Source organism: Canis aureus, chromosome 26 (assembly GCF_053574225.1).
Source record: "Canis aureus isolate CA01 chromosome 26, VMU_Caureus_v.1.0, whole genome shotgun sequence".
Lineage (NCBI taxonomy): Eukaryota > Metazoa > Chordata > Mammalia > Carnivora > Canidae > Canis > Canis aureus.
This window is the reverse complement of record NC_135636.1, coordinates 24,766,461-24,786,755: the sequence shown is the minus strand read 5'-3', so window position 1 is coordinate 24,786,755 and position 20,295 is coordinate 24,766,461. Positions and strand designations below refer to the sequence as shown.

Sequence of the window (20,295 nt, the reverse complement as noted above, 5' to 3'; positions counted from 1 at the left end):
GGAGTTCCTTGAAGATGGGTCATCTGTGGGAGGTCCACCTCAGAGGAAGATTCAGGTACCCATTAAGTAAATGCATAGCAGAATGAAAGTGAATGGAGTCCATGCTTGATGCATGGTTGGATGCAGGAATGCACGGATGAAAGAATGAATAGTATTGATGAAACTCTCAGGCTAATTCACCTGGAACTGTTTACTGAAATTCCTGGAAAGAAGTTTTGCTTCATTTCTCATGTTCTTTGTCTTGGCCCAATGTCTGACAGCCTGGTTAGGTCAAGGTGGGGACTCACTACATACTCTTAGTAACATATCCTGGCACCAATATATGAAAATTACAAATTGGGTTGCCATATGGCAGGAGGGGAAGGAGACCAATGTACAAAGAGGAAGATGGTACATACCTTCTGCATCATAAAAGGGGGATGGCTTGGAGCATAGTAGACATTATATAAACAAGGGGACTTGCTGAACCACACATTACTACAAACTTAGTGGTTTACGGAAACACATATTATTTCATAGTTCCTGTGGACCAGGAGTTCAGGCGTAGGTTAGCTTAGCTCTCATGCACAGACGGAAGGAAGATGATGTAAAGACACAGGAAGAAGGCCTTTTCTGGGGCTACCAGAGGCTGGGAGAGAGGCCTGTAACAGGTTCCCCCTCACAGTATAAGACAGCTTTAGTTATACTTGCCAAGTTTGAAAGCAACCAAAATGACCTTCAATAAAGAGTGCATAAAGAAATTGTGATTGTACACCAGACAGTGGAATATTACCCAGTGCTATAAAGAAATGACCTATTAGGCCTTGAAAAGATGAGGAAGAACCTTAAATGCTTATTGTTAATCAAAGGAAAAGCCTGCATCATCCCAACTATATGACGTTCTGGAAATGGCAAAACTTGGGAGACAGTAATATGTCAGTGATTGCCAGGGATTAGGGTAGAGAGAGATAAATAGGCAGAGCACAGAGGATTTTTGGGGAAGTGAAACTACTCTGTGCCCTAATAGGATAATTTGTAGTGAATTACAGGACAAACTTGTCCAAATCCGCAGACTCTACAATACCAAGAGTGAATCATAATGTGAACTGTGGACATTGGATGTTAAGGACCCATCAGTGTAGTAGGTTCATCATTTGTAAGAAATGTACCCCTGGTGGAGGATATTGATAATGGCAGCAGCTGTGATGTGTGGAGGTGGGGAGTCCTACGGGAAATCTGCACATTCTGCTCAATTCTGGTGTGAACCTAAATCTACTTTAAACTATGAAGTCAATCCATTAAAACAATCCATATCAAAGGTCATCTAGATTTTATTCCAAGATATCCTCTAGATATTTTTATAGTTTCATGTCTACATTTGAGTTACTTTTATGAAGGCTGTTAGGAGGTCTGTGTCTGGAGTCAATTTGTTTTCACGTATGTTCACATGTCCAGTAGCTCCATCAACATTTGTTAAAGACTATCTTGGTACTTCCCGAAAGATCAGTTGGCTGTATTTATGTGGGTCTGTTTCTGGACTTTCTATTCTCTTGCTTTGCTTTGTGTGTCTAGTCCCTCACCAATGCCACTTTTTTGATTCCTGGAGTTCCCTAGTAAGTCTTATAGTGGAATGATGTCAATCTTCTAGTTTATTCTTCCCCAACATTGAGTTGGCTATTCTGGATCTTTAATTTCTCTATATAAACTTTAGAATCAGTTTGTTACTATACATAAAGTACTTTTCAGGTATTTTGATCGAGATTGCTTTTAATCCCTAGGTCAACTTGGAAAGTATGGATACCCTGACAATATTGAGTCTTTCTATCCCTGAACATGGGATGTAGCTCTATTTCTTTAGTTCTTCTTTGATTGTTTCGTCAGTTTTCTAGCATTCTTATTTAGGTCTTATACATATTATATGAGATTAATACCTGAGTATTTCTCCTTTTTTGCATGCTAATGAAAATGATCATATGTGTTTTTAGTATATAGAAGCACAATTGATTTTTGTATGTTGATCTTGGATCCTTGCTGATCTCACTTATCAACTTAAAGAGTTTCTTAAAAAGCAGATCCTCTGAGATTTTCATCTGCAAATAAGGAAGTTTTATTTCCAACTTTTAAAAAATTTCTACCTTCTCAGTTTAGATTCCTTTCCCCTCCGTTTCTTCCCTTCTCTTCCTTTCTTCTTCTCCCTTGTTCTCCTATAACTTCTAGTACTGTGTTGAATATGAGTTGTGAGAATGAAAAACCTCCCTCATTCCTTACCTTAGGGGGAAAAAAGCCATTCAGACATTTACCACTAAGTGCAATGAAAGGTGTGGGACATTCTGCAGATGTTTTTCATCAAGTTGAGGAAATTCTCTGCTATTTCCAGTTGGCTGAGAGTTTGCATCATGAATACGTTTTGGATTTGTCAAAGGCTTTTTCTGCATCAACTGATATTATCATGTAGTTTTCTTTTTTAACCTGTTGATGTGATAGATTACAATAATTGATTTATAAGCAGTGAAACAGTCTTCCGTGCCTGAATAAATCCTTCCTAGGATTAAATACCACGGTATAGAACTTTACATTCTGAAATTCTATTTGCTAGCATTATGTTGAAAATCCTTGCATGTAGAATCATGAGAGATATACGTCTGTAGTTATCTTTTTAATGTACATTAAATCTGGTTTTGCTATCAAGGTAATAATAGACCCAACAAATGAATAAGGAACGTGTCATCCTCTTCTATTTTCTGGAAGATTGTATAAAATTGGTACTAATTCTTCTGCAAATGTTTACTAACATTTTGCAAGGGGTCTAGATGTCTCATATATTTTACTCGTCCAAAAACTATCCAAGCTTTCTTCCTCCTTCCTTATACTCAGAAAATGGTTTTGGCGTCCTCTTCCATCAGATGTGCACCTCTCAAGCCATCTGCTCTGGCAGTTGGAACTCAAAGCCTCTGCAACATGAACCAATGGCCTTGGGGAAGAGATTCCACATGCTTGTTTAGCTTTTTCAGCAAGTAGAGTCAGAACCTTAAGTTCTGTTGGAGAGCCTGCAGTGTTCAGCTTCCATCACTGACCCAGAGAGACCCCTAGTGACCACTTCTGGCCAGTGTTCCATTAGCATGCAAACCTCTGCAAATTTTCACAGTGATTATGTTTAGATGGAACATTAAGGATTCTTTTCTTGCTTTATAATTTCATATTTTCCCACATTTGTTGTCCATTGAGAGGTAGCATCTGTGTGGTGGTAAAAAATTAAAGGACAGATTTTTTGGTCCTATGTAACCCTGGGGGCGGGGGGCGGGGGATGAGAACTCTAAAATGTGCTGCGCTCAGGCTTGTGACCATAGAGGAGTGTCTTTCCTTGAACGTAATGGTGTGGACTGTTCCACACAGCCACTGGGAGATTTTCTGAGCCAAGAGCTATTCCAACCTAGTTCTATCAATTCGGGCTCAGACAGAGAAATTCTCCTCCAAGAAATTCTAGGTAAACTGGTGAGAACAGAGTAAACAGGCATAAGGGAGTCCCCACCACACACATCTGAAGCTCCACTCACTGGGGAATTCCAGCAGCAGAGTCAGCAGCAGGGATGGCAGAGGTGGGCAGATGCAGAGCCAGGGACAGGCTTCATCATGGTCTTAGAGCCTTCCTGTCTGAGTGTTGTCATGGGAGGCCCAGGACTCTGCTCTGAAGAGAGAAGATACTCCCTGCCTCTGTGATGTCAGAAGAAGGGGACTGTGATGAGAGGAGAGACCACAGGACTTTAACATTTTTTCTTTGAGATTATCAAGGGACAGGCAAGGCGGCCACAAGCTGAGAAGATGCTGCTTGAAATGTTTGGGGTTTCCAGAGTTAAGGGCATGACACCCATGAACTTATGCTCATTGCTGAGCCTCATCCCATCTGAGATCTCCGCAACCCACACCCCTGCTGCTGTAGAGGTAGACATGATGCGGGAAAGAGGTTAGACTTTTGGCGATGGTGATAATTTGTGGTTTATAGAATTGAGGGTGCTACAGGGAGCGTGAGACCACTGTGCAGGAGCAAAAGCAATGCACCTAGAAACATGCCTGGAAGGTGAGGGCTGCCTATTCTATCTGTGCCGGTCTGGGGGTAGCTCTGGAAGAAGGGAGTGGAGGACAAAAGAAAAGCTCTCAGAAAGAGAGGAGAACCAGCATGTTGGCCTCCTTCTCTCACCTCCAGAATGGGCTCAATCCAAGCACAAAGGTTGTGTCCGGGGCCTCTCAGCCCACACTCAGCTAGTGAACCTTTAATATCCACGAGTGCATTGTCAGCACTGACCGCTAAGGCTATTTCGCTTTGCTTCTTTGTTAGCCCCACATCCTCTAGGGATCGACAGAATGTTAGGGCCAGGAGAGGTGTTAGAACAAGAGGAGAATGCAGAACAGTCCCAAACTGCCTATGGGAGATGACAAGAGTCCCCTCCTCCACTTATGACACCATCCTATCACATTGTTCTGGAATGAGGAAGTCCATGCTGGATTAGCCCTACTGAGAGCTGGGCAGGATCTTACCCCAGCTTTCAGGAAACCTGCCATGTAATACTTCTCTAGCAGACCTCACACCTTCCATTAGACTCTTAACTCTTTAGAGCCTGGGATTTTTAGTGCCTTCACAGTCAAGAGCACTGGCTTTGCAAACAGAAGCAGTTAAGGTTCAAACCTTAAATGCACTTCTTGGTGGCTGAGCTGTGTAAACTTTGACCTTGAAATGTTCATTTGTATAGCTCTAATACTCAAAACTGTGTTCATAGTCTGCACTTGGACTTTCTCTTCTCCGCTTAGCCCCTGTTCAGTGTTTGGCACAACTTGTAACCATTTGGTCAAACCAAGAAGGGACCCATGTTCTACACCCTCGTCTCTCTCCTACCAGCCCCTATTAATTTTACCTCCTAAACACCTCTAGAATCTATGTCCCCATTTCCACATCATCTTCTGCCTGGGTGAAAACTATTACTTCCGGATAAGCTATCCCTAACTCCTTTGCCCGCTGTTGCTCTTCTTTCTACTTCATCCAGGGTGCTTTTCCAACACACAGATCTGAGGACATCCCATTCTTGCATAAACATTTTTGTGGATTCTCATTGTTCTTGCATAGTTAGATTGTTTGGTATATGGTCTGTGGTGTGTGGTGTGTGGTATGTGGTATCTGGTGTATTGTTTATGCCATATAGTGGGTGACATATGGTAGAGGCACATTGTAAATGGCATATGGATTTGGTATGTGGCATATGGTATATGATACAAGGTATGTGGTATGTGGTACGTTAAAAAGCCCATCCTTCCATGATTGGCTTGGCCCCAGGGGATAAAATGATCCCACCCTTTCTGGTACCCACCACAGCCTCTCTACTCCCCATCAGGTTTCCTGGGAAACGTGCTGACATGAATATTAGCAAGCAGGTCATTTTCAGGGAAAACACTAGAATCCAACATGGTAGTGAGGAGAAGGGAGCGAGATTGTTCAGAAGAAGTGGGTGGCAGTGAAGTCCCAAAGAAAACTTCAGCTGATCTCCCACGAATCTCTGGTACTAGGATGTTCCTTTAAAGTTGTCCTGAACTGGGGTGAGAGGGCTGGACCTTTACATCCCCATGTTGATGAGCCACTGGATATGGCAGGTTCCCAGGCATGACCTTGGCATTGTGGCTTTCCTCAGCTGAGGCCATCCCAAGAGGGCTGACAGCTCAGGGCCATCTCCTGAGGTCTGGTTCATCATAGCACTCACCACCCTCTGCTGAGCCCCTTCCACTTCAGTTCCTTGGGCTCAGGATATGGTTTAACTTCACTTCCCCTCCCATGAGGTCTTACAGCCCTCCCACCTCACTCAGAGGCTCAGAGTGTGCTGAGCCTTGGTCTAACATGGGCTTGGTCTAACATGGGCTTTACAAACTGGAAATATTTAGGGGAATGTCCTAGAGGACCGAGGAGCAGCTTCTTTTGGGATCTCTGAGTGCTTGGCTCTGGAGTGAGCTCTGGCAGTGGACAGAGAAAGGAGGAGAAGGACCTCAGACTGTGAAGTGAAATGAAACCTGGCTATGGGGACGCCTGGGTGGCTCAGCAGTTGAGCAGTCTGCCTTTGGCTCAGGGCCTGATCCCAGGGTTTGGGATGGAGCCTCACGACCTGCTCCTTCAGAGAGTCTGCTTCTCCCTCTGCCTGTGTCTCTGCCTCTCTCTTTGTCTCTCACGAATAAATAAATGGAAATCTTTAAACAAACAAACAAACCAACCAAAAAACCCTGGGTATAAAAACACAGAAGTCTCCCCAAAACACATTGTCTTGTGTTGTCCCCCAATGAGGTGCAAGAGGTGAGATCCAGCTGAGGACAGGATGATGACATTTTTTAATAGTTCCTATTTTGGAACAATTTACATTTACACAAAAATTATGACAATCACACAGAGTTCCATATATAACTGCACACAGTTTCCCTCTTATTAGCATCTAATGGAAATATGGTGCACCTGTGATAATTAGTGAACCAAAAATTGGTACATTACTATTAACCAAAGGGCATAGTTTATTCAGATTTTTTCTTAGCTTGGGCTGCTATAACATAGCACCATAAACCGGATGCCTTGAAACAACAGGAACTTATTTCTCACAGACCTGGAGGCTGGAAGTCTGAGATCAGGGTGCCAGGATGGTTGGGCTGTGATGGTTGGGCTTGTGGTTGTAGACTGCCGATTACTTGTATTCTCACCTGGTGGATGGGGCAAGCTGGTTGCCTGGCCTCTCTTCATAAGGGCAATGATCCCCTTCGTGAGGACTCCATCCTCATGACCTCAACACCCATCAATGATCTCACTTTCAAATCCCATCACACTGGATTTTAGAATTCAACATTTGAACTTTGGGGAGACACAGATACTCAGCCCAGCAAACATTTATTTAGTTTTTACCCCAATGACCTTTTGTCTTTCAGAATTCCATGCAGGTTACCACATGACATTTTCTTGTCTTTTTTCTTTAGATTGCTCTCAGCTCTGACAGCTTATCTGCCTTTCCTTGTTGGTGATGGCCTGACAGTTTGAGCAGTCCTGCTCAGGTATCTCATGGAATGTCTCTCTGCAATTTGTCAGATGCTTTCCTCATAAGCAGACTGGGGTGACGGGTTTGGGGAGGAAGGTCACAGAGTGCTGCTTTCATGACATTATATCCAGGGTGCACACTGTGGCCATGGCTCGTGGCTGTCGGTGAACTCATGATCATGTGGCTGAACTCTATTTGTCAAGTGTCCTCTCTGTAGTTACTCCTTTTTCCACTTTTCCATGCTATCCTTTTTAGAAGAGTCACCACAACCAGCCCACCCTTCAGGAGTGGGCGGTTAGGCTTCCTGTCCTTAGGGTAAAGTATCTACGTAAATCATCTGGGACCTTTCTGCACAGGACATTATTTCTTCTCTTCAACTTATCTACTCAATTATTAATTTATACCAATTTGGGCTTAAAGATATTTATTTTGTATGTGGGACTGTAATCGGTCTTAGAGGGAGCTATAACAAAATATCCCAGACTAGGTGGCTTATAACAAAAGAAAGTTCCTGCTCACTCTTGTGGAGGCTGGAACCTGAGATCAGGGAGTCAGCCTGCTTGGGAGAGGGCCTCTAGGTTTTTCATTTTGTCCTCACATGGCTGAAGGGGCTGGGGTCTCATTTATTTATTTATTTATTTATTTATTTATTTATTTATTTATTCATTCATTCATTCATTTATTTTTAAAAGATTTTATTTATTTATTCATGACAGACACAGACAGAAAGGGGCAGAGACACAGGCTGTAGGAGAAGATGCTCCTTATTAGGATTCCAATGTGGGACTCGATCCCAGGACCTGGGATCAGGACCTGAGCCAAAGGCAGATGCTTAACCTCTGAGCCACTCAGGCACCCCATGGGGTCTCTTTTAAAAGGGCTAATACCACTCATGAGGGTGGATCCTCATGACCTACTTACTATCCAGAGGCCCCACCTTCTGACAGCAGCATGTGGGCTTGAATATTCTAACACTTGAATTTGTGAGGACTCAAACATTCAGACCATAGCAGAACTGGATATACTGCTTTACTTATTTGTTGCTCAAACTGTTGCACTTCGGTATTGGGAGCTCTTCCAGGAGGTTCCTGTACTCATTTGACGTACTCCAATCAGTGGGCTATTGTTGTGTTTTTTTGGAAATCCACTTGCTTATTTCTGGAGGATATGATGTTCTGGTAGAATTTTTCAACACAAAGAAGAGGGAGTAGTATTTAATGAAAAGGTTTTAGGTACATGTACCAGTTGATTGAATGAAGTGAGATATTATTTTAGAATCTGACATCTAGTAGACACTGATGTCTTCCATGAAGTATTCACCAATATGTTTTTAAAAAATGTGATGGCCTAACACATGGCAGACATTGTTCTGGGAACCAAGGACACAGGTATGGTCCCTTCTCTGTCAGAGTTGACATCCTATTTGAGGAAGAGACAAATACACACAGGAATTCTCATACTGCATGGTGCTGAAGTGCACGAATGTCAGTTGCACAAGTCAGTTAAAGAACATTAGTCCCGGGAATCCCTGGGTGGCTCAGTGGTTTAGTGCCTGCCTTTGGCCCAGGGCGTGATCCTGGAGTCCCCGGATGAAGTTCCACATCAGGCTCCCTGCATAGAGCCTGCTTCTCCCTCTGCCTGTATCTCTGCCTCTCTCTCTCCTTTGTGTCTTTCATGAATAAATAAATAAAATCTTAAAAAAAAAGAAAAAAAAAACCACTTAGTCCCCAAACACACATTTCAAGTTTTATTGACCACAAGGAATTTACCATGAGCAACGGCATGAAGTACAAACTTTACTGCTGCTTCTTCCTCAGGCCACAAATCCCTATGTAACTAGCAAATGCTCATCACGATAAGTAAGCATCACATCTTTCAAAAACTGTAATGGCTCATCTCTGTGACTCCGTTACTTATTTTACCACACACAGCAGCACAGGCTGTTGTGTTGTGCTCTGTTCTCTCAGCAATGAACCACAGCGACATTGCATAAAGCTGGAAAAAATGACAAAAGGGAATTGGCACAAAGCTGAGAGTGCAATGGAGAAACAAGAAGAGATGAGGCTGCAGGTGAAGTTCACGTTGAATGTGAGTGGAGCTCATAAAGGCCTAGCTACCATGGGAATGGTGACAGGGATGCTGGTCCCCAGTGTGTGGATATGCAGCCTAAGGAACAGAATGAAGGCAAACTTACCCCGTGAAACAGGAGAGTGGTGGTTGAAGCAGGGGCGATGTGTGAAAATGTCCCAAGGAAGTGACACCAGCAAATAATTAAATTAATACTGTAAAGATTTCACAACATTGAAAGTGCAAGAGTTAAAAAACAATTAAAAAAAATAAAAAGAAAGTGCAAGAGTTGGAATGTTGGAAGCTGATCCCATTGAGAACAGAGTGAGATAACTCAGATGCTGACTCTATATTGTCAAGTGTGAGGTCAGAAGAATGCAAGCACTGTGCAAACTACTCTTGATAGGTCTTTACAAAAAATAAAACACAAGCCTTTTCAGTGTTGCTAATGTTTCAAATGACCGCAGCTTTGGGCTCAGGAGGAGGGCTGTCAGCAGTGGAGCAGACACTGGGATTGAGGAGTAGGACATGGAGGCAGAAGAAGGAGAATCATTTCTCTTCATCAGACCAGGATGGAATTCATTTCTATTCAAGACACAATGGGGAACCTCACCAAGGCTGGGAAATCTGGGGCTTGGCAGGAATCTGGGTCTGGAAATGGAGGGATATAAGGCACCATATTAAGGAGCACCCTCTTTAATATGGCACCTGAGTGGCACCTGGGTGGCTCAGTGGTTGAGCATCCGCCTTTGGCTCAGGGCATGATCCCAGAGTCCTGGGATCGAGTCTTGCAACAGCTTCCCTGCAGGGAGCCTGCTTCTCCCTCTGCCTATGTCTCTGCCTCTCTGTGTGTCTCTCATGAGTAAATAAATAAGATCTTGAAAAAGCAGAAGAAGGGGCACCGTGGAGTCCATTCTGTGGGGCCTCCAATTATTCCATCTGGGTCACCTGGGCCCCATCAACACTCTGAAAGTCATGAATCGCCCTTGCACTCAAGTTGAGGCAGAATTCAGAGTAAGAAGCTCCTTATCTTGCTCACCTTTCTCAGGACATTTCCCTCAATGTCTTTCTTGAGGGAAGGAGTGGAGAGAATGGGGCTCAGTAACCTGTAAGTGTGGTTTACTAACCTAGTCCTTAAACACCATGGGTCAGGTCACATATCCTCTTTCTGAAGAGGGAATAAGCTCATAGTTGAAGGAGGGTCACAGAAAAGTGAGAAATCCCAGGCATTCCCTCATTGGTGTCTCATGGGATAACTCTGAGACCTTGTCCTTGGGCCAGGACAAGTTCAATACCAGGGTAATAAGAACAAATGTCAGCCCAGCCTTGAGTAGAGTGAGGACAGGTGTCATATGAACAAGGTGAAGGCTGCCCTGCTTTGCTCCATGTGTGGGGCTTGATGACCTCAAGTTCTCATGTGCTGAGGGAGGCCTCAAGGTGGCCTGATCTCTTGAAACCTCCTGGGGAGGGAAGGAAATGGAGTCTAATGCTTAGGAGTGCATTTAAACACCATCCAGCCCACCTGGACCCCAGTACCTACACCAGCTGCTCTGTTTCTGTGGACATAGAGCTTGGGTCAGGAAGCACAACTTTATATTTGCCTTTTCACAATGACTGGTTTTTGCTTGTACGCTTCTCCCTCTGCCTGTGTCTCTGCCTCTGTGTGTGTGTGTGTCTCTCATGAATAAATACATAATTTTTTTATTTTTATTTATTTTTATTTATTTTTAATTTTTTTTATTTTTTTTAAAATTTTTTATTTATTTATTTTTTTTTTTTTAAATTTTTTATTTATAATAGTCACACAGAGAGAGAGAGAGGCAGAGACACAGGCAGAGGGAGAAGCAGGCTCCATGCACAGGGAGCCCAAGTGGGATTCGATCCCGGGTCTCCAGGATCGCGCCCTGGGCCAAAGGCAGGCGCCAAACCCCTGCACCACCCAGGGATCCCCATAAATTTTTTTAAAGAAGAAAAAAGGAAGCTGTTGAGAACACACCATATTTGCCCTTGGGGTGCTGGAGGATGGTAGGTCACAACTGGGTCCCGACCTAGTGTTCTCTCAGTAGAAAGAGCTGCATTGCCCACTTTTGCACCTGCTTCTAGCAGGCAGCCTGAAGTAGAGGACTGAAGAAGTGGAGGCTAAGTGGACACTAGCCTCTTCACTCCAGTTAAAACAACTCACAAAGAGCATCCCGATTGCCAGCTCTCTCTGAGCTCCCCGTCTTGCTGTGCAGGATTGTGTTCAACATCTCCCTTTGCCAGTCCTGTCTCCTTCCCTCTCTCACACATATGGATTGGGCAGCATTTCAGAGTGAGCTTTACCCCTTCTCATAGCATCTTGGAGTTTGCTTCCCAGGACACATGACATGTAGATCTTGTCTGGGAGGGGTCTGGAAAGCCAGCTCTAAAGTGCACATTTGGACCAGGATCTCTATCAACTGGCTGGCCAAGAGGGCCCCAGTCCTGGCAGGAGGTAGAGTAAGGTAGGTACCAGCTTGCTCTGCTATTGTCACTGTTGGAACCTCACTGTGGTGACCCCGCAGGGTGTAAGCATAGGAGGGGAGTGCCCTGGAATTCTGGAAATGAGTTGGTAATTATGAGAACTATGGGATTGGGTGGATGTTACTGGGCATCAACTCTTTGGAAAAGGACAATGCAAAGAGAAAGCTGATGAAAAAAACTAAAACAAAAGAAAGCCAAGTCCGACTGATCACACGTGAAAGGTTCTTGGGAAAGTCAGAACTTCTGGGCAACATTGTAGACTCTTACCTCCTACAGGCAAAGGGAAGAAAAGCTGAGGACATGATTGGGTTCAACATAATCCTAAGAGCATCAGTGCTACAAAGAGGATCGAAGTCTACAGCTACAGGGCACCTGCTGTGCCAGAACAGGGAACGTGTTGGGGGAAATATGGGAGATTGATACGGAGATGTGGGATAAGGACTTCCGGGCCAAGGCATTCAAAACCCTCAGGACACTTGTGTCTGCTGAGGACAAAGTAGCAGCTTGGCTACTCATCTCCAAACACAGACTCTGAACCCAAAGAAAACACAACAAAAGGACACTAAATACTATGGAAAATTGGCTCTCAGTAGTCCTTGGAGAACAATGCCCAAACTGCAAAATCTCTGGGAGAAAAAAGGGAAAAGCCACCAAATCCAAATGCACTACTCTTTACATGTTGCCCTCTCACGCTCACTTGCTCAGGGAAGGGCAAGTGCAGCAGACAAGGGTAGCTAGCCAAGGAGCCTGAGAGGTATTTAGAAATGCCACTCCCATATAAAATACAGCTAAAAGTAGAAAAATATTGGAAATGTGTCCTGCAGATCAGGACACAGAGGGGGTTTCCAAGTATGCTTGACCTAAGAGGGCTGGCCCAGAACCCCTAGAGTCTGGGAACAATTAGTACCTTAAATGGCAAGAAAGACTGTGTGGTAATTAGCTAGGGTTTTGAGTGGGTTTATCTTGGAGTACCTGAGCCGAGCCAACTTAATCACAGAGATCCTTACAAGTGAAAGAAGGAGGCAAGAGAGTGGGAGCAGGATGCATGACGACCACAGCAGAGGTCAGAGTGTGTGGGGCCCTCTGCCGAAGAGTGTGGCTGCCTCTAGAAGCTGGAAGAGCAAGGACGCCCGCTCTCCCCCAGAGTCCCCTGAAAGAACACAGCCCTGCCATCCCATCTCTAGAAATGGACGAAATAAATTTGTGTTTAAGCCACTATTCACTTGCTAACTATTATAGCAGTAATAGGAACCTAATACAGGGGGGTAGGGACATTTTAGGCCAACAAATGTGAATAAGGGGAGAGGCTTGATGAAAATGCATAATTTGTGGGGGGCAAAGGCAAAAAAGAAGAAAGAAGTGCTGTTTCCAAATTGAGTGATGAAGAGAAGAAAGAACAATGGAGGAGGCAAACTTGGGTTCGTCACAGACTACTAGAAAGATCAGAGGACTCAGAACCTCTCTCCTACTCTCCGAACCAGCCAACCAACCCCAAGCCCTAGGAACATACCTGGTCATGCTATGCTGAGAGAAGGGAGCTCTTTTAAGCTAGAAGTATTGTAAAATTCCTCAGTACCATAAACATGAACAAAAAGATATGCATCCTTACACCACACCCGTTGGTCCTGTGATGGCAGTGGTCACTGCCTTGGGATGTCCAGGGGAGGTGGCACCCTTGTACATCAGGGACACATAGGCATATCGTACTTGCGCCCAGAAGGCCAAGCCAGACAACCCCAATATCCATTTCGATCCTTAGCACACAGGAAATTTGTCAGTTCCAGACCACTGGAAGTATAAGAAGTAACAGCCTTGGTCTGAGCCTCGCGCAAGACCAAAGACAAAAACCCAACCCAGGTAGACCAGACATGATTATGTAGAGTTCTCTCTCCCTGCTCTCCTGGTTTAGTACAAGCCTGACCTCTGGAAATCACATGAGGTCCAAGCATAGGAGGGCCCTGGAGATGGAAGAGGAATGCAGGCACGATGGGTGCCCTGGACTGGAGGAAGAACACGGCTCCAGGTACCCTGGCTCCACATTCCTGACTCCACCAGCACAGAAGGAGGCCCAAGAGTGGCATTCGGACTAAGAAAAGTCTATACTCAATAATACCAGTTCCCATTTCAAAAAATGAAAAGAAGCAAAATAAACTCAAACAAGAAAAATGAGGGGAAAAAGCAATGAAATTGGAAAGAGAAACAATAGAGAAAAATCACTGAAACAAAAGCGGGTTCTTTGAAAAGCTCAATAAAATGAAAAACTTCTAACAATTCTGACAACAAAAAAAGAGACAAATGACATACTTGCAGTATCAGGAATGAAACGAGGTATCACCACAGACATCAAGGATAACAAGGTAACATTACGAGCAATCTATGGGCAGAACCTTGACACCGGAAAGGAAAAGGACCAAATTCCTCAAAAGCACAGCCTGGCACAAGCATCCAATATGAAATGAAGAATTTGAGTAGTCTTAGCTATTCAGATTCTTTTCAAAACAAAGAAAGAATTGTGGAGGCCCAGGGGTTTCACAGGAAAATTCCTTGAAGTATTTACAGATGAATTAAAACCAAGTTCGATGTGCAAAATAAACTTATAGAAGAAATGAGGAAAATATGAATACATACACCATTTGAGGTGATATTAGGGAATTATTCTTAATTGTCCAAGGTGTGTAACGGTATTGCTTTTGTAGAAAAACCAATGTCATTAATCACACGACCACACCATTATGAACTCCATTTGCAACTGGATGTGCACCCATGACTAGGTCATTACTGGACACAACGATGCAACTTCTGCATACCTCTCGTATTAAGGGAAATCATTAGGTGTCCCCAACCTACCTCTCTCTACTCTCAGAGCCAGCAAGAACATGGACACTCGATGACCCAGTGCTGACTGAGCCGTGAAGACAATGCCATAGGGCATGTTAGAAGGATCATGGGCCTTTGAGAGGGACTCCAGAGCAGACTTCTGGAAACCTGGCTCAACCTCCTCCTGATGTTACAGGAGAGAGAAATAAGAAATATTCTGATCATGGAAAGGGGACTCTCTACGCCCTTGAGTCAATGCCCTGCTGCTATAATGAACACGTTTGTTGTACAAGTCTCTGACCTGTTTTAGGAACTCCAGTTTCCTTTCAATCGTTTTTCTCATCACCTAGTCTAAGGGCAAGAAATCTTTACCATCTGTCCCACTTTGCTCCCTGAGTCCCTTCTGAAAATTCCAAGGTCACAGGGTTGGTTGAAGCAGGAAAGGAGATCAGAAAAGAACTGGACATAAAGTAAATGTGCTGTAAGCGATCATGATTATTGATGCCCTGTTGTCCCAAATCGTGGGAGAGAGGAGGCCCATGCTGTGACTACCCATGGTCACCTAAAACTTAAAACTCCAGGTCCCCAGGGCTACCTTCCAGGATTTCAGAGAGGCAGGTACAGATACTTGCATTGGTGATGATGGAAAGTTCTAGAAGGGTAGAGACCACCCTTAGGTGAGAAAGAACTGGGGGACGAGGTGGCTGGCCTGGCACAGTGACTTAATCACTGTGGTAAGGAGCAAAGGGGAGGGTGCTAGGAATAAGCTCACTGAGACCTCACCTTGGGTTTTCTGTGTTTTCTGGTCCTTTTGGGAGGCAGAGGCCACAAGGGTATAGTTTTTGGTGACTGCAGGCTGCCCGTCATGCTGCACCTGGCAGGTGAACACCACATCTTCCCTGTGGGTGGATGAATTCACCAGGAGCCAGCTCATCCAGTTAAAGGTCCCATCCTTGTTCTCTAGGAGGTTGGAGGCCACTGAGGGAGTTTCTGTTCGGGACACGTTTCCATTCTCCAACCAGGTCAGCTGTAGGCGCTGAGGGTAGAACTCCTCCACTTGGCAAATGACATAGATCTGGTCCCTTGCCGTGGGGTGCTGGGAAACCTCCAAGGTGGGCGGAACTGAAACAGCACAGAGCAGAAGCTCTGACCTTATGGAACAAACAGATCACAGGGGAGGGGCTGAAAACTTAGCTCCCACCACACAGCAAGGGAATCACCCAGAACACTGCCAGGCATGCAGCTGGTGCTCAAATACTGAGGGCAGTCTTCGCATATGAATGACACCCCTAAGTACAGTGCCAGCACACAGTAGGTGCTCAAGGACCCATAGCTCCTATTAGGGCAAGAATGAGTGAAATCAAGACACACAGCCCCTGGCAGGCAGTTGGAATAGAATAACTGTAGCAAAATAAATGAAATCACCAAGCACGCGGTGGCTTGGATTACAGCAGGTGCTCAATAATTAGAAGCGCTATGGTAAAGTAAATGAGACTGCCTAGCACAGTGCTCGGCACGTGGTAGGTGTCTACTAGGCAGCTGCCATGGAAACAAGGGAGGTGACTGTAGGTGACTGTACATGTAGGTGCAGGGTGACTGGGAGGGCCTGTGAGGAGTCAGACTCCAGGCAATGGAAGGCCACGAGTAGAGAGTAGGGGAGGGGCAGGGTCCTAGGCTTGGGGGCAACCTGGGCTTGGGCTGAGGGTGAGGGGCGTCTACCTCGAAGGGTCTCAGACAATTTGGCAATCCCACGAAGAGGAGGGCCCCCCTGCAGGGTCACGTGGGCCACCTCGCAGATGACGTGGGAGCGAATGTCCCCCAGGGCCAGCACCAGCTTGGTTGTGCTAGAGATGCTGTAGGAAGCGTTGTCTTCATCTGGGTACACAGTGGTCTGAGAGGCTGTCAGTTCATTCCCGTTTTTGAACCATCTCATGGTGATGTTTCTGGGGGAGAAGCCGTGCGACTTGCAGGTGAAGCTCACTGTCTGCTGAGGCGTGGCCCTGGCCGTGGGGCCGGACACCACGGGGGGAGAGGGTTTGGCTACAAGAGGAGCATCAATGAACAGTAAGCATGACTGTGGTCATCAGCACTAACCGTACGTGTGTGACACTGTGGAGAAGCCTCAGCCCTCCTGATAGTGTGAGGAGGGCAGTGTCATCTCCTCATCAACAGAGGAGGACACGAGGTTCCAGAGCTGAACTGTGAGTTGGGCCCAGGGGCTCAGGTGCAGTTCCAGGCCTGACCTCAGAGTCCCTTCTCTCCTCTGCCAGGTGACTTCCCAGCAATCTGGGCACAGGAAGGACATTTCTGATGGCTCTCACTCTTGGTATCCAGGGTTCCTCCCTCCCACCCTGGAAACCTCAGAGAGCCTGTGCAGCTTTCTTACAGAGGAAGCAGGGGCGGAGCAGGACCCCATGGAAGCCAGAACCAGGCTGGTTGGCTGACCAGAGGTGTGGCCATGGCACAGCAAGGCTCCCCCATTTGTGAAATGGGACAGCAGGCATTTCTCTTTCCCTGGGGTTGCAGTGAGGGGCAAGTGAGGCAATGATGCAGTTGTTTGGAATTTAACACAGAAATGCAGATGAAAGGAGCAGATGAATCAGAAAGTGACCTACCATTAAGTCAACCTCATTATAATGTTGAATCCCCCTGTGAATATTCTCCTCAAGCCCTAGTAAATGGAGCTGCTTGCCCCTGTGCAGAGCTTGGCTTTGGAAATTTTTCCCTATGATTTCCTTATCTGTAAAAATGAAGACAACTTTGTGAGAGAACCCCCCTGGATAGTCTCTGTCTATACCTCACCAAGGAACCAAACTATTTTCATCTGGGTACAAAGAGGTTACTCCGACCCCTTACTGCATCCCTAGGGACTTCCTGTGGCCTCCAGGCTTCTTGTCCACAACTGAGCAAGTGTCCCACTTTCCCTGCCCGACAGTGACACCATCCTCCTTTTCCTCTGAGTTTCTGCACTGCAAGCAATTATGGGGAAGGGTCCTTCTGGCTGCCAAGACTTGCTGACGCCACAGCAACAGAGGGAAGACGTGGGGTCCCAAGAACTGAGTTTAGAATAGGAACTCTTGCTCAAGGGACCTAAAACACCCCCAGAAGATGCCCCCCCAGTCGTCCTCAGGGGATGTGCCACTGGGAAGTTCTGTAATACTTGCACCATGAGGATGAAGCTACCTTCCCTGTCTCTGTCCAGGGGCTGTGGGGAGATTAAGTCACTATTTTGTGATTTAGAACCGAATTGCATGAAGCTTTCTTTACAGACTCACAACATATGCCCAAACTCTGGCATCATTTCCAAAGTGAGATGTCAGAGTGAACATTGAGCCTGTGCCTCTTCTCACTGTGATTTTTCTGAAGCTGAAAGAAAGACATTGACCCACCTCTCTGCCAAGGGGGCATTTATTGTCACTAGAAGGGAAGGGAACTTAAGCTTCATGAGAGAGAAGCTCTTGCCTGTTTTGTTCCCTGCTGCTTCCCCAGCACCCAGAGCAGAGCCTGCACACAACAGGTGCTCAATAAGTGCTGAGTAAAGAGAACAGTGATACATTGAGGGGAGTGCTCTCTGGAGCCAGGGTTGAGGTCAGATTTTGTGATTGGGTGAGTCACTCAGACTTTCATTCCCTTATCCCTGGAACCAGAGGGCTGGTCAGGATTGGAAAAGGTAAGAGCTGCGGAGCCCTCAGCCTGCGATTCTAGATTTTCCCACTATTTTCCCACTGGGCACTTTGAGCAAATAGCATAACATCTCTAGACCTCAACTTCTCTGATCTGTGGAAGGGGCTGAAATCAGGGGCACCCACTACAACACCTGATTCTTAGCTGTTGCCTAGACAATGGAGGGCATTCTTATTGACTTGTCACAACCAGGGGAAGAAGGATGTCATGCCATACCCACCACTCACGGTGACCAGGGTGCCTGGTCCCGACTTCAACTCCACATCGGGGTTTCCTTTAAGGAACTTCACACAATAGTAGGTTCCCGTGTCTGCTGGGGTGGTATTACTGATGCGGATGGAAAAGTCCGTGTTGTTCCTCTTTGTAGAGTCTGAAACATTTGTTACTCGGGGGAAGTGGCCTCCTTTAAAACCGAAGATCAATTCCCGGCCTGGCCCAGTCCCCCTGAACCACTCAACCTTCCCAACGGGGATCAGGGAGGTCAGGGTACAGCGCAGAGTGGCTGTCTCTCCAGCCGCGACAGACACTGACTTCTCAGGCTGGATCACCTGCAGCTCTGCCTCACCTGCCACACCTGGAAGGGAAACAAAGCAGTCATTTATCCATCCTTATGTGATCCTGCATGTTTCCTCAAGGGTTGATCCGCAACAGCTCATTGACTGAGTGCACCCCGTGAGTGGGACGTGACTCGGCATGTTGCATGTACATGCATGCAGCCCTCAAAATGAGCTTATAAGGTGAGACCCTATCCGAAATGAGGAAACTAAGGCACAGAGAGACACAGTGGTGTGGCACACCAGGTCTGAGTGCCTCAACACTCTGGAAGCATCATACTTCACCAAAAGTCTCTGGGTGTCCACTTTCCAGCCTCATGGAAATTTGTACTTTCTGATCCCTGGCATTCAGCAGGACCACGAGACTTCGTTAGACCACTGTGTGTGAGCTGAAGGGAACATGTATTTTCTGGGCTGTGCATTTAACTTCAAGAACCTCTGTGGACCAACTTTCCTCTTTCACATGCAAATCCCATGCTGAGGTCCCTTCCTTTGTCTGGATACTTGAGTGACAGTGATAGCAGAGCCTCCAATACACAAGGAACAGATAGTTTAAATGAGAAGTAACACAACGTTTTAAATCTCTGGGATTTTTTTCCCATTCTGAAATCACATTATATTAGTTTCCTAATGCTGTTGTAACAAATTATTAAACATTTAGTGCCTGAAAACTGTATAAATGTAGTATCTTAAAATTCTGGGATCAGGAATCCAAAATTAGTGTTGTTGGGCTAACACCAAGGGTCAGTCATGATGCCTTTCTTCCGGAGATCTCTTCCCTGCTTTTCCAAATTCTAGAAGCTGTCCACATTCCTTTACTCATAGTTCCCATATTCTTAACATATCAAATTCTTGCCTCTATTCCCACTTCTTCTTTTCTAACTTTGGCTTTCCTGCCTCCTTCTTACAAAGACTCTTGAGACTATGTCGGGGCCATTTTGATAATCTAAAATAATCCCACATCAAGATTCATAACCACTTCTGCAAAATCTCCTTGGCTGTGTTAGAGAAAACTGTTCACAGGTTCTGGGTATTAGGATACGGACCTCTGTGCTAGGCCACGTTGACCACATGTCTTCCCAGGCAATTATAGAAACCAGTTAGTTAGATAACCTTTTGTATAGCACAGGCTGAGTGAGCAGGCAACTTACTAGAAGGACTATTCAAGCAGGGAGCTGATGAAACTCTTTGTAAAATAAAACTAGAAATCAGTAACAGAAGAGGAAATCAATATTCTCAAATCTATTGAAATGAAATAACACACTCTTAATAAGCAAAAGGGTGAGGTAGGAATCACAGAGGATTTAGAGGACATCTTGAGATAAATGTAAATAGAAACACACACAAAAAAGAAAAAAGAGAAAATGGAAACACAACATGCCCAAACCTATGGTCTGAGGTGACAGCAGTGCCAGCCAAAATTTATAGGTGTAATGCTTAGATTTAGAGAGAGGCAAGATCACAAATCTATTATCATCTATCATTGTAAGACATTAGAAAAAGACGTGAAAAATAAACCCGAAGCCAGCGCAATGAAGGAAGTAAAGACGACTAGAGATTTAAAAACTGTGCATAGAAAAACAAGAGGGAAAATAAACAAACTCGAGTACCTTTTCAGTATGACCAACAGAGTTGACAAATTT

At 45.3% G+C, this 20,295-nt stretch overlaps 1 protein-coding gene and 2 long non-coding RNA genes across 11 annotated transcripts in view; 1 reads left to right on the top strand and 2 right to left on the bottom strand.

Annotated features, from left to right (window-relative positions):
• Positions 1-1,292: 1,292 nt before the first annotated feature.
• Positions 1,293-3,766, bottom strand: LOC144298083 (uncharacterized). The gene is made up of 2 exons (XR_013365069.1): positions 3,534-3,766; positions 1,293-3,213 (listed from the first exon to the last, which is right to left on the bottom strand). It is a non-coding gene; the product is annotated as an uncharacterized LOC144298083 (long non-coding RNA).
• On the top strand, positions 3,761-9,539 carry LOC144298085 (uncharacterized). 4 transcript variants are annotated; one of them, XR_013365074.1, is made up of 3 exons: positions 3,761-3,940; positions 6,970-7,044; positions 8,846-9,539. It is a non-coding gene; the product is annotated as an uncharacterized LOC144298085 (long non-coding RNA). The 4 variants fall into 4 exon arrangements; XR_013365073.1 differs by having other exon boundaries at positions 3,761-4,054; XR_013365071.1 differs by having other exon boundaries at positions 6,970-9,539.
• LOC144298075 (signal-regulatory protein beta-1-like) overlaps positions 6,317-20,295 on the bottom strand; it is a 42,595-nt gene continuing 28,616 nt past the window's right edge. For 2 of the 6 annotated variants that reach the window (XR_013365055.1, XR_013365053.1), the window contains exon 5: positions 18,533-18,672. Coding sequence is in view for 3 of the 6 variants with exons in the window: in XM_077872482.1 (XP_077728608.1) it covers positions 8,531-8,721; positions 15,198-15,536; positions 16,134-16,454; positions 18,319-18,672 (1,205 nt within the window). In the remaining 3 variants the exon portion in view is untranslated. Of the gene's footprint in view, positions 8,722-9,558; positions 9,747-14,444; positions 14,599-15,197; positions 15,537-16,133; positions 16,455-18,318; positions 18,673-20,295 lie in introns of those variants that run through there. The other 4 variants (XR_013365052.1, XM_077872482.1, XM_077872486.1 and 1 more) reach the window with 4 other exon arrangements.